Raw genomic sequence first — 13,108 nt, forward strand, 5'->3', positions numbered from 1 at the left:
TCCCTATATACAGCAGGCATCAAGGCCCTGCAAAATACCATCAATACCACCTCTGCAAAATCCCCCAAATTCACTGAAAAGATAGCAATATTAGCATCCTCTTCCAGGCCAACACCCCCAGCACCGAGGCCCTAGTTACTCATTCAAACACCCAACACCAGTCTCACGAGAAAGATACTCTATTCCAAGCTCTGTTAAGCTTCCCTGATGAAATGTAACATCCCTACTGACTCTTGGAAACTTCTGGCTCACAACAGCTCAAAATGCAGAAGGAGTATTCACTATTGCTGAGGGATTGGTACTAACAACCATGATGCCACACATTGGGAGCACACAGACTGCAGCATAAGCAACAGAAAGAGCAAACCACCTTGCAAATCATCCACTTGCCTGCCCTGTCTGTGAAAGGTCCACATTGGCTTTGTGGGTTCTGGGGTGGCTAAAGTGGAAGCAAGTCATCCTCAATCTCAAGGAATGCCTGAGAAATTGATGATATAGGGTGTTGGTGAGACAACATCTGGAGTATTGTGTACAGTATTGGTCTCTTTATTTAAGGAAGGATGTAAATATGTTGGAAACAGTTCAGAGATTGTTTATTAAACAATAGCTCAATGGACAGATTGTTTTAGAAAGAAAGATTGCACAGGCCAAGCTGGAGTTTAGAGGACTGAAGGGTGACTTGATTGAAACATACAAGAGCCTGAGGGATCTTGTCAGGGTAGATATGCAGAGAATGTTTCGTCTTGTGGGAGAATCTATAACTTGGGGGAGGGAAGGGGTCACCTTAAAATTGGGGGCAGGAGGGAGGGCAATGGCCGTCACTGATTTAAAACAGGAATGAGGTGAAATCTTTCAGAGGGTCATAATTCTTTGGAACTCTCTTCTACAAAAGGCTTATGGAAGCAGAGTCTTAGAATATTATTAAAGCAGTGGATGATGGATTTTTGATAGGGGGGGTGAAAAATTGCCACACTACTGGATTAGGGTGTTGAGATTACAGTCAGATCAGTTTTAATCTTATTGAACAGGAGGCTCAAGAGGCCCAGTGGTCTATTCCTGCTCCTAATTCATAAGTTGTATGCTGCAAGAATTAATTTCTTTAAACTTTGAGTGTGTTGCCTTTGACTAAACTAAATACATTCTATCAAGTGATTATTGATTTAGAGGTGGTAATGTCAAATCTATTAAGGATGGGAATGTGATAATTTTTTCATTAATAAATTGAACAAATTTTTTTTGAATAGAAATGTGAAGTAGAGAAATATGAACAGTCACTATAATGTTTTGAAACATTGGCAATACATCAAAAAATGTAAATGTTGCTGCATCGTGCATAATTCTCAAATCTACATAAAACAAATTCCATATGCGAGAGGTTTATAGATAGTTATACATCTTCAAGCCTTAAGGTAACATACTGTTAAATCTGTACCTTTTAAATGGGACTGCATTTCTCAGGGCTGTTTCTACATCAGCAGGGTTCCCATGTGCGAGCTCAGAAATAGTGCCAAATCCAGCATTATACAGTGCTCGTGCACGCTGTGCATTCAGCAAGGAAATCCGCACCAGATCACAGAGTTGCCGTTGAACTCCAAAACTAAGGCGGCTCTGAAACTGCGAGAGGAGCATTTCCATATTGTGCCATCCAAGCCTGTTACTGAACACTGTCACCATACCTGTATAAGATAGAAAGAAATCAGTTAACACTCTTAATGTTCACAAAACAGCTTTAGAAAAAAAAAATGCCACTTCAAAGCAAATTAATCTTTCACAAGGAAAGATTAATTAATATAGTCCTTAAAAGCAGTTGTTCTTTGTCACGTTTTACACTTCACCTGCATAAGATGCTGCAGATTGCTGCAGTGACTGAAGTTGCCCTCGACAACAGTGGTATTTTTTAGCAACTATTCCAAGAGGAACTTCATTGATTAGGTCTAGTAACACAAGACTGGTAAAAAACCTGGAATAGTTGAAGGAATAAAAATCAGTTATGCAGATTTACAGCAATTCACATGGTTCAAGATTAGAATTTTTACATTAGAAGGACACCTACTGAAATCCCACATTATCGTGGCCCAAGCACAGCACGGCATTTACTGGCACCGCTTAGCTTCTAACTGGGTTTTATGATTTCAAAATTCAATTCAAACATATACATTTTTGCACAGAATCTGCTCCTCACTGGCACGTACAAGCCAAACAACAGAACTGGCAAGAGGTGACTTAAAGGTTCCATTGAAGCCAACAGTCTCAAAAAACCTTAAGTTCAAAAAGCAGCCCAATATTTGATTATATACATAATAGAAAAATCCCATTATTTTAGCACCTCCCAATTTTGAAGAAATTGTAGGCTTTAGTGAATAAATTTGTGTTCTATTGCAGAATATGGTTGTTACATTATTTCAATAATCATAATAATATACAGTACTTTTTTCAGACACTTTAATGCACAATGGCACTCTAACCTCTCTCATTCACAGTTCACACAAGCAGTTTTCATCAATCCAACATCTTTCTCCTCAGTTACTAATTCCAATGCAATGCTATTATTTATTAAAAGCAAAAAAACAAAAGAAAATGGTGCTGCCACAGGCCAATTGACCCCTCAAGCCTGCTCCACCAATCGATAAGGTCATGGCCGATCCCATCTTGGCCTCAACACTACTTTCCCACTCTCTCCCCATACTCAACTACTTCTTTGTAGTTGAAATGTATGACAATTATTGCCTTGAATATATTCAATGAGTGTGTCCCCACTGCTCTCTGGGCTACAGAATTCCAAAATTCATGCCCGAGGAGAAATTCCTCCTCATCTCTGTCTGACTTGGGCAACCCCTTGTTCTGTAACTATACCCCTTATTCTAGATATCCCATCAATCTGCCTCAGAATTTTTTACGTTTCAATAAGATCACCTCTCATCCTGCTATACCCCCATGGGTAAAGGCCCAATCTGTTCAACCTTCCTTCATACATCAACCTTTTCATCCCTGAAATCAACCTAATGAAAAATCTTTGCACTGCCTCCAAAGCAATCACATCCTAGTGACCAAAACTGTGTGACATATTCCAGGTGCAATCTCACAAGCACCCTGTAAAGTTTCATCAAAGCTCCATACCTATTGCACTAAAGGCCAACATTCCATTAGTCTAATTACTTGCTGTATGTACATGCTAACTCTTAGTTTCATATTTATTGACCCTCAGATTCCTGAGTACCACCAATTTTGTAATCTCACACCATTTAAATAATAACTTGCATTTTCATTCATCCTCCACACTTACCACATCATATTCCAGCTTCCAACTTTTGCCTACTCACTTATTTATATAGCTTTGCAGTCTCTTTGCGCTCTCCAGCCTTTACCTCATCTGCAGATTTAGCACTTTGATTTCTTCATGCAAGTTATTAATACATTTTATAGATAGTGAGGCCCCAACACTGATCTCTGAGGCATCACAGTAGTTACTGATTGTCCAGATATAAATGACCTACATATCCCAAAACCTTGTTTTCTGTTAGCAAGCCAATCCCCTATTATTGTCAAAATATCACCCCCAACCTTTGGCACTCTTATCTTGCACATAATTTTTTGTGTGGTACTTTGTTCAATGTCTGCTGGAGATCCAAACACCCTGTTTGTTACATCCTCAAAGAATTCTAGCAAATTTTTCAAACACAATTACCCCTTTCATAGAACAATGTTGACTCTACTGGCAGACACGAGTTTCTTTTTGGGCACAGTAAGATGCCACAAACAGAAAGGAGGAAAACAGTGAATCTTCTATTGTTGTCATTGATCAAGGAAGAACTTAAACTAGCGCCAGGGGATCTTTAACGCTTACTGACATAAAAGTGTGAAGAGGACATTTCATATTTTTCAATCATTTTCATTTTTAAACAAACACCAAACATATTTATTTATTTGCAGCCAGTAGTATAATATACACAAAGCTATGGGTTTCCCCACAATTCTCAATTTATCCTGATATGTTAGCATTTCTCTTTAGGTTGGTGGAGGAGGAAAGAACCAGCTACTGTAGTGCAACTGCATGCCAAACATCGTCACAGCCTCACATTTGAAATGAGAGTGACTATTTACCCACTCAAGAAAATTGACACTACCTGTAATTATAGGTTTACAGAATAATTCTAAGTTCTTGAATCAGACAATGAAATTAGAGAAGAAAGCAAAAGGAAACCATTATAGAACTAAATTTGGAAGTATGATGCAGATTAGAAAAGCATTATATGGTTCTGGAAGATTATCTAATGTATAATTGACCCACACACATCCATGAAGTGTGAGTGTCAATCCCCCATTTGTTCTTAACTGGATCTGACAAATGGTTAGCGAATAGCTATAATCCCATTAATTGCTTCTACTGGAAAATTCTTTGAATTTCCTTCAAAATCAAATAGTCCTACCAAAGTACACATTAATCATGTCTTTTCAGTGAGCTTTTTAAACCCTAACCCTTTTTAATTCCTGTGACCAGGACACCTTTGACGTTTATTGCTCAAATCTAGTTGCCTGAAGGCATTGGGTTTTTCTTCCTGAGCCACTGCGGTCCAAAACTAGATCAAATTCCCGGAATTCATATTTCAACAATAAATCATATTTTACAGGGAGGTGAAAAGCAATTGTGATGAAACAAATAGATAAGTAAAAGCCAATATTTCATTTATACCTTTTGTGGATGGCCATTTGTCTGTGCTGTCTGCTAGTCTTTGGAATAAGTTTTCCTTTAATTGAACGGGCCAAGAATCCTTCTTCAATTCCAACCAACTCTGCTACTCTCTTCAATGAGGCTGACAAGTTCTCCCACAAGCAGAAGAATTGATACCAGTCAATGGTTACCCATTCTTCATAGACTGGTGTGATCTAAGTCAGTAGGGAAAGATAAAACTGTATCAGCATTTCACCACACTAAGAGCTTTCCATTAATGTAATGCTTTCTTTTAATTGATAAATAACAGCAGACATCATTCATATATTTCGTCCACAGACTTGACCTACTTGAACTACACCATCAGATAAATCATGGTAATGCTCATAAAGTACTCCTAGATCTGAAGCAGAGTTATGAATAAACACATAAGATAGGTTAACAGCAAAGTAAGTAACTACTGTTACCAAGAATAGTATACACACAAGAAATTCACACTAGTTTCCACAGCATTTCCAAGGAATAGCATAAACAATTAACATTCTGTTTATAGAAAAATCCTAAGAGGATTCTGCAGTCCAAGGTTAAAGGCCATTCACCTGAAACATGAATACCATTTATCTCTCTTCACAGGTGCTGCACGAGTTGCTGAGTATTCCCATCAGTATTGTTTTAACATCAGATTTACAGCACTGTAGTATTTTGATTCTGTATGTAAAATATCAGAAGCAGGATGTCTGTAGCTCACCCTGTTGGTGGAACTCAGCCTCCAGCAGGAGAAAATGTATTGTGGTTTACGTGGTTTAACGGTCTTGATTGCTCACCCTCTTCTTTAAAGACAAATCTTAAAACCTCTTCCTTGGACAAAGCTTTGGTCACATGTTAAAACAGAGATATGGGCCTGGGTGAAAGCAAAGACGAGAGCAAGGGGAATCCTAGAGGACACCACCTAGGAAGCTGCAATGGGAAATTAATGTACTCCTGAACCTGAAATGAAGCAGGACAAAAGCCATGGAAGTAATAGATGGAAATATGAGTTATTACTGTAGGTCCCACTCAAGCTGCAGGAGGAGGAGCCCAAAATAGAAGCTGCTCAGCACAGAATCCAAAATAGTAACAGCAGTTAGTTTGGTGGGATTTGTAGGCCAAATGTAGAGTCTGTCCAACAATATGGAGACACAAGGGACTGCAGATGCTGGAATCTGGAGCAACACAAAAAGCACTAGAAGAACTCAGCAGGTCAGGCAGCATCTATGGAGGGAAATGGACAGTCGACATTTCAGGTCGAGACTCTTCATCATGCATCCAAATGAAGGGTTTCGACCTCAAATGTCAACTGTCCATTTCCCTCCATGGATGCTGCCTGACCCATTGAGCTTATCCAACAATGCATCCATATTTGGGTTCATGAAGGCATTGCCAGAAGCACTGGTGTTGGGATATGTGTAAAATCTGTAAGACTGAATACAGTATCTAATTTTCATGAATCCTGATCCACAATTTTCAGAATGAGTTCCACACAAGTCATAGTATGAATTCACCCACTTAATACACATGATCTGCTCCAGTTTGGAAAATGTGGCTTATTTGGGAGACAGGAATGAGGGGGTTAAGGCCACAGTCCGTCCAAGTAAGGATACCTCAGTTTGATTAGTTGAAGAAAATGTCGATGCTTGTTGTGCTCACATATGCCATGAATCTTGTGCAGATGCTGAGAAAGTTGCTATATTAGAGCAATGTCTGCCAACAGTCTCACAGAAAGTTTGTGACCAATTGCCAATGAGGTGAACTGAGTGTGCCATCACTGTTGCCAGTAATATCCTGTCCAATGTTCCTTTTAAAAATTGTATAACATAGCACTCCCAACAGTAATATAATCATGAACATATTAATAGCAATTTCAAAAATATATTGCTCATTTCCCAAATACAATTTTAGTCAAGAACGTAGCATCTGAATATGCTGTTGCTAAAGGAAATATGCTGTTCAAAATAGACCAGTACACAACCCGTACAGCGCGCAAATCAGAAATGCGGTTGCGAGCTAGGTTCCCACACATATAAGTTGCTCCATTCGTCATAAGGCAAGGGATTGACCTGCAAAATCTTCTCACGGCTTAAGATCTTCAGAGGTTCAGGGTGATATCAGAAGCATGAGGTTTATAATTGGGTATAGCGGTCATTGTGACGTCTATTGAACAAGATTAATGGTAAAAGTGATTAATGAATAATGTACCTGATAGAGAATATGAAGGTCATTCTCCAAAACAAATCCTTTCATTGCTTTTTGCAAGTCTGCAAAGATTCTTAGTGCATCTGGAGGAGACAGGGAAGAGGCAAGAGTGGCTGCTCCCAATTGTGTGGGACGATACAGTTGAACTAAAAAAAAGTAAAACCTATTAAGCACTATTATATTACAATAAGACAGTACACATGGGAGCCATATAGCCTGTGATGTCTCTAGGATTCTTTGAATGAGCTGTCCAATGTAGTGTCAACTTTTCTCCCCCATATTCTTGGTCTATTCAGGTACTGCATTCATGGCTCAAATAACAATCCATTATCTCCATTGCTCCTAATTCAATATGTAAAAAATGAAACAGTCTGCGGTGAATGTGGCAAAGGCAGAGGATCTTGGATAAGCTTAAGCAGCTCCTTTGGAACTCATCCTGCCGGAGTGGAAGTAAATCATGCTCAACCAAGGGGGACTACTGCATAAAAAAGATAAAGCAAAACCTGGACAATGTTTAAACTTAGGCTAATTAGTGATATGTAACATTTGCACACAGTCAGTGACCATCCTGAACGACCTCCCCTTGACATTCATTGGCATTACCATCAACAAGAACATTGTAGGTCACCACAGATCAGAATTTTATTTGATCAGCCACATTAACATATGGAAACAACAGATCAGAAATAGCTATTCCATGCAAAGTAGTTCAAAATCTTTCCACCATCTACAAGCTACAACAGAATGTAATAGGATTTTCTTTACTTGCCTGGATGAGTGCAGTTCCAATATTTTAACCTCAGCATCATCCAGGACCAAACGACCCATGTGATTGGTATCCAGTCCACCATTTTAAATATTCACTTCCTCCACTATCAGGACACCACAGCTCTGGTGCACACCCTTCATCAGATATAACTAGAGCAATCTGACAAGACTTCTTCAATATCACGTATCAAGCTTGCAATCACGATTGCCTTGAAGGACAAGACGACCAGGTGCATGGGAATACTACCATTTCTAAGTCACAGCCCATTTCTTTGATGGGTCGGAACCCTGCAATTATCTACCAAATAGCAGTGTGGAAACACCTTCACCACACAAGTTTGAACAGTTGAAGGCAGCAGCTCATCACCACTTTCTCAAGGGTAGTTAGGGCTAGGGAATAACTGCTGGGCTTGCCCATGTCACACATATCATGTAAATGATAAAAAGGATAGTTTGAGCTACAGGATTGCTGAGGCCACTGGAGGTGAACTGTACCCTCGTTAGAAAAGTCAAGGGAGAAAAAAAAATGCAATTAACCAGGTGCAAGTCAACTCTGGAAGTAAGATCAGAGGACAGATTTTCACCCTGTTCCATTCATTACACAATCAAGGCAGAAAGAACATAATTTACAAAGAACTGTCTGAATATTAGACAGGTTAACCATTACTGGTTGTCAACAAATGTACAAATTAAAACAATAAATTGCTTTTGAAAAGAAGTTTGAATGTTCACAAATTTATACTGGATACAGAACATTAAACAAACTAGGTAAAATTAAACAAATGGAAAATTACATTAAATTGACAAAAATTTAATGTAAAAACATGTTGAACTGGATAAATAAAACTAAACAATATAAAGAAAAAAAATGTTTCTAAAAAATAATGTGCAGAATGGAACTAGCTTTACAACAGTAGAAATTGGACAGTTTGTCTGAACACTAGAAAGTGCATAAGACTATTATTTATTTGCCTGATAATAAAATAGAGTTATAGGAAAAAATTACTTTTATCTCCTTCCCGGTCCTCTTCCAGTATCTGAATAAACTCATTCTCCATCAAGTACTCAATAGAATCGTCAATGGTGTTGCCTTGGATTGATGTTACTTCACTTTCAAGTGCACTAGCAGCCAACAGTGTGCATGAAGTATACACACGTACATCTTCTGGGGTGCTGGCAACACCACTTACTATTATCTGAAATCAGAATAAATATGAACTGCTGTAAATTCTACAATGTCCAAAACATTACACATTTGATTATATTCATAAGTGGTCTATTTAGATGCAATCACAGAATTCTAAAACAGCACCACTTCCCAACCACCTCAAACAATATCTTAAACAATAATCTTCCTCGTAATTAACTAAAATGTGAGAGTATATATGGCATGTTCCTGTCTAAGACCATTTCTACTTGCATGTATGTACCATAATCTGGCAGATTAATGAAAAAAAACCACCAGGATTAATAACCCAGCGAAAATATTCACAAGGACAATTTAACCTGTTGATCAGGAAACATTTGGGTTTTATGACCCAGTCTCTCTGGAGGTAACAATGCCTATTTAACTTGCAGATTCTATTAGCATATACACAAGCCTCTCAATAGGACCATGCAACTGAGAGACTAAATTGAACTTTCAACAATTACTAAAAAAAAGTCAGACAACAGATGCATTTGTTCACGTTGGAATCACAGTTAGCAGCACCCAAACAATGACAGCATTAAAAATAACCAGTGGTTAAATAACAAGTCAGTATCTGAGGCTACAAAATCAGTTATGTCTCAACAATTCAAATTAAATGCTCACCAGTAATAACTTTGCCATCAAAGTTAATTTATTTTACTATTAGCCTCTTCAAAAATTTATAGTTAACATTATTGGATGACCAGTCTAGTGAATAGATTATACATTTGTCAACATTGTTATTCTCAGAACTTATGATTTATACAATTTTGTCCACGAGCTGGTGCATTTGAAGTGGCTACCTGTCCAGACCCTAAAAAGCTGGCAAAAAGCTTCTGAGACATCAGCAATAACCCTGCTCCTTTCAAGATCCATCCCCCAAATCCTTGCCTCATTTTATTTTCCTACAGTGGTGGATATCTGAATCAGGCAAATTCAGTCTTGCCTCCTTTAATCTCAGGGGAACTTGCAAATCAAAATGACACACCTATATCTGCCTGTATGTGATTGGCATTGCTGTATCTGAACTTCTTTAGGCCATTATATTTTCCAAATGTAAAGTTAATTTCCCATAAATACTTGAAGTAGTTGAATGAACTTTACCACAAAGACATCTATTAGAATCAACAAGTACATTTAAGAACAGAAGGGCTTAACATCTAAAAACTGTTTGGTAAATCTTCAATTCCCTTGGGCAATTTAGCTGACACGTCATAGACATTCAGCAGGGAAACAGGCCCTCAGGCCCAAGACCATGCCAATTATCAACCATCAATCCTACATTAATCCCTTTTGATTACTCTCCCACATTCCCATCAACTCCCCCAGATTCTATCTACACACCAGAGGCCATTCACAGTGGCCAACTAATCAACCAACCTGCACATCTTTGGGATGTGGGAAGAAAACAGAGCACCTGGACAAAACCCACGTGATCACAAGGAAGATGTGCAAACTCCACACAGACAGCACTGGAGATCAGGATTGAACCCTGGTCGCTGGAGCTGAGAGGCACCAGCTGCACCACTCAATTATTTTGGTATCAATGATTCCCCAATCCCAAAACTTTGAAAGTAACTCTGATGATCTCTAAATCTATAAACCATTGGCTTCTTGACATCACAGGTCATTGTTCACTCCCCTGCTCTGATTTCTTTTCACATACGTTTCACATATATCCTGTAAGGGTTTGTCAATCAGCCATCCCCAGGTCTGCAGTTTGATGGCTCATTTTCTACCCCCAGTGAGAAATGTTATGTCTTTGCAAGTCTGATGGCTGAATTGGCATGAATGTTTCATTTCCTTAGAAATGACTCTGAACATTGGTTCCTACCTGAAGATATTTTTAAATTAACCCTTTGGGCATTTCTCCTCCAAGTCACCTTTGCTGGCAATCAATTCAAAAAAGGCTATCCTCAACGATGCTCCAAATGTGGAGCAAACCGATTATTTTATCTACAGCTTTGGTGAGAGCTATGCTTTTATCTGAACAAATAAATTATTTTTTTTAATCCACTGACAAAGAGAAATATACCCACTAATCACGAATGAATGATCTGATTGGCTGCAGTGCTTGGTAAATTGGCTGGTTTTGTTTGAGGTTTTCTGACATATGTAGAATTTTCAACAATACCCAATTCTGGCAAACTAAGACTATTGCATCAAAAATTTACTTTCATCTCATTTTATATATCTGACAATGTTATTTTATATTTTGCAGTAGCTATGGCAGAGTTTCAATTAAATTTTAAGGGTTTGCAGATGCTTCATAGCTAATTTAACATCTATTAAACATCAAATTTGACTTATTGCACATTATTAACAAACTTATCAACAATGGGATGGAAATAAACATCACGAGACTCCAGAGAGCTAAAGTTTTTTAGCCAAGACCTGTAAATACATTGGGTTGAACGAGTTCCATAACTATTGGATCTAACCTCAAGGATGGCTCGGATCATGCTGGTGGTGACGTCCTCTCCCTCCTTCTTCACAAGGCAGCTGTGCACGGGTTTAAGAGAGCCTTGTAACAGGCTCATTCCTTTGGTTCTTTCTGAATTTTTACACACCAATATACTTTCGCCTTCAACAAAGTATAAAATTGAACATTTTAGATATCTTCTACTTAAATATCATGTATTCCTCCTCTACTTGCTACTCTTCTAAGAAAATAGAATTAAAATAAAGTGATGAATTCACATGAACTTCACTCACTATAACAATTCTATTTTAAATATACACAAATATTAAGTATACAAATCATTAAAACAAAATCATAAAAAATTTAAAGTTTTACTGAATAACTAACAGACCTTGCAGACATGTGATGAATGCCAGAATGACTGGACTAAATTGGGACAAAATTGTTCATGAATCAATTCCAAATGACCTCATTATTACCTGTTGGTTTATACCTCAATTTAAATATGTTTAGGTTTTACTTCACATATTATTTGGCAGATGATTTTAATTTAATTTAAAGTTACATAATTACTGTTAAAAAGTTATGAAAATTCATGACTTTCCAATGGATAATACATTCCTAAAAGAGCTACGGATAACCAAGGGTAGAACAGTTTTAAGGAGAAAACACTTCTCCCTGAAGATCGCAGTAAAGACTCCAGTGGTAAATTAGTCACTGGAATACTCATTGTAGTTCTTCATAGATACCTCACTTCAAATCAGCACAGTTGTTCCATGGGCGAGGTTTTATCATTCTTGTTTCCCTTCTTTATGATGGTATTTCAGCACAAGCCTTACTGACATGCAGGGCTTCACCATTTGGGATTAGATTGGCTTCACAGAACAAGTTTATAAAAATGGATTTGCAAATGCAAGTTTGTACTTGATATTCAGGTCAGCAATGAGCACAGGCAGCATGTTCTGGCCCAATAACAGATCAGTCTTATTTTGCACAGATTCATTGCTATACTTAGGCTAATATTCTGTCAATATGAAGATCTGAATGACCATGTGCTCACACTCCTATTACTCCAAACAATTAATCTATAAATCTATGAAACATAATTATCCTATATGAAGGAACTGGGAATTGAAAAGCTCTCTTCATCACTATAGATCAGGAGTATCATCCTGCCGTCCCTTGTAGAAACTAGTATTAAGAAGTGTATTCAAAGTCAGAATAATTTTATTTTAAAAGATATACTCTGTTTAAATAACATCTGATATAAAGTTGATAATAAACTTTTTGATAGTCTGTTAATCTGATAGATCAATCATTTTTTAAATGAATACCCTGGAAATTCAATGAAATCAGTTACCAGCAGACTAGCATCAGATATCCAACTACTCGTTGAAAAAAAGTCTTGGTGTATCCAATTCCTGGTAGTATTTCGAATTTACACTATTTAGTGATGATTAATTAGGACTGCACTCTAAGAAACAATATCACTGTTTGACTTACTACCCAAAAGGTAAGTTTCATGAATTATACAACTATTTCCAAGTAACAGCAGGCTATGCTAACCCATGGTGTCCACTCCTTTTCTCCCAGCTCTCCCAGACATCTGTTTGTATGTAATAACGTCAAGAAGTCGTCCATTAAACACTGGTGATCTCACAATCACACGACGAGCTGGTAAATTCACACCAGAGGAGAGGGTGGAGGTAGCCACAAGAACACGAATTAAACCCTGACGAAATGCTCCCTCAATAATATCCCGTTCATCGAAAGTCAATCCTAACATGGAAATAAGAAAAAAAAATCATAAACAGATTAAGTAATCATG

The 13,108-nt window shown here is 37.8% G+C and overlaps 1 protein-coding gene across 1 annotated transcript in view; it reads right to left on the bottom strand.

The window, feature by feature from the left end:
- polq (polymerase (DNA directed), theta) overlaps positions 1 to 13,108 on the bottom strand; it is a 69,494-nt gene that overhangs the window by 39,978 nt on the left and 16,408 nt on the right. The window contains exons 9-15 of the mRNA XM_052014252.1: positions 12,847 to 13,059; positions 11,300 to 11,442; positions 8,676 to 8,865; positions 6,905 to 7,047; positions 4,691 to 4,884; positions 1,836 to 1,960; positions 1,433 to 1,676 (exon numbers count right to left, since the gene is read on the bottom strand). Coding sequence (XP_051870212.1) covers positions 1,433 to 1,676; positions 1,836 to 1,960; positions 4,691 to 4,884; positions 6,905 to 7,047; positions 8,676 to 8,865; positions 11,300 to 11,442; positions 12,847 to 13,059 — 1,252 coding nt within the window. The remainder of the gene's footprint in view (positions 1 to 1,432; positions 1,677 to 1,835; positions 1,961 to 4,690; positions 4,885 to 6,904; positions 7,048 to 8,675; positions 8,866 to 11,299; positions 11,443 to 12,846; positions 13,060 to 13,108) is intronic.

The sequence above is a fragment of the Pristis pectinata genome, chromosome 4, assembly GCF_009764475.1.
Source record: "Pristis pectinata isolate sPriPec2 chromosome 4, sPriPec2.1.pri, whole genome shotgun sequence".
In the NCBI taxonomy this organism is placed as follows: domain Eukaryota; kingdom Metazoa; phylum Chordata; class Chondrichthyes; order Rhinopristiformes; family Pristidae; genus Pristis; species Pristis pectinata.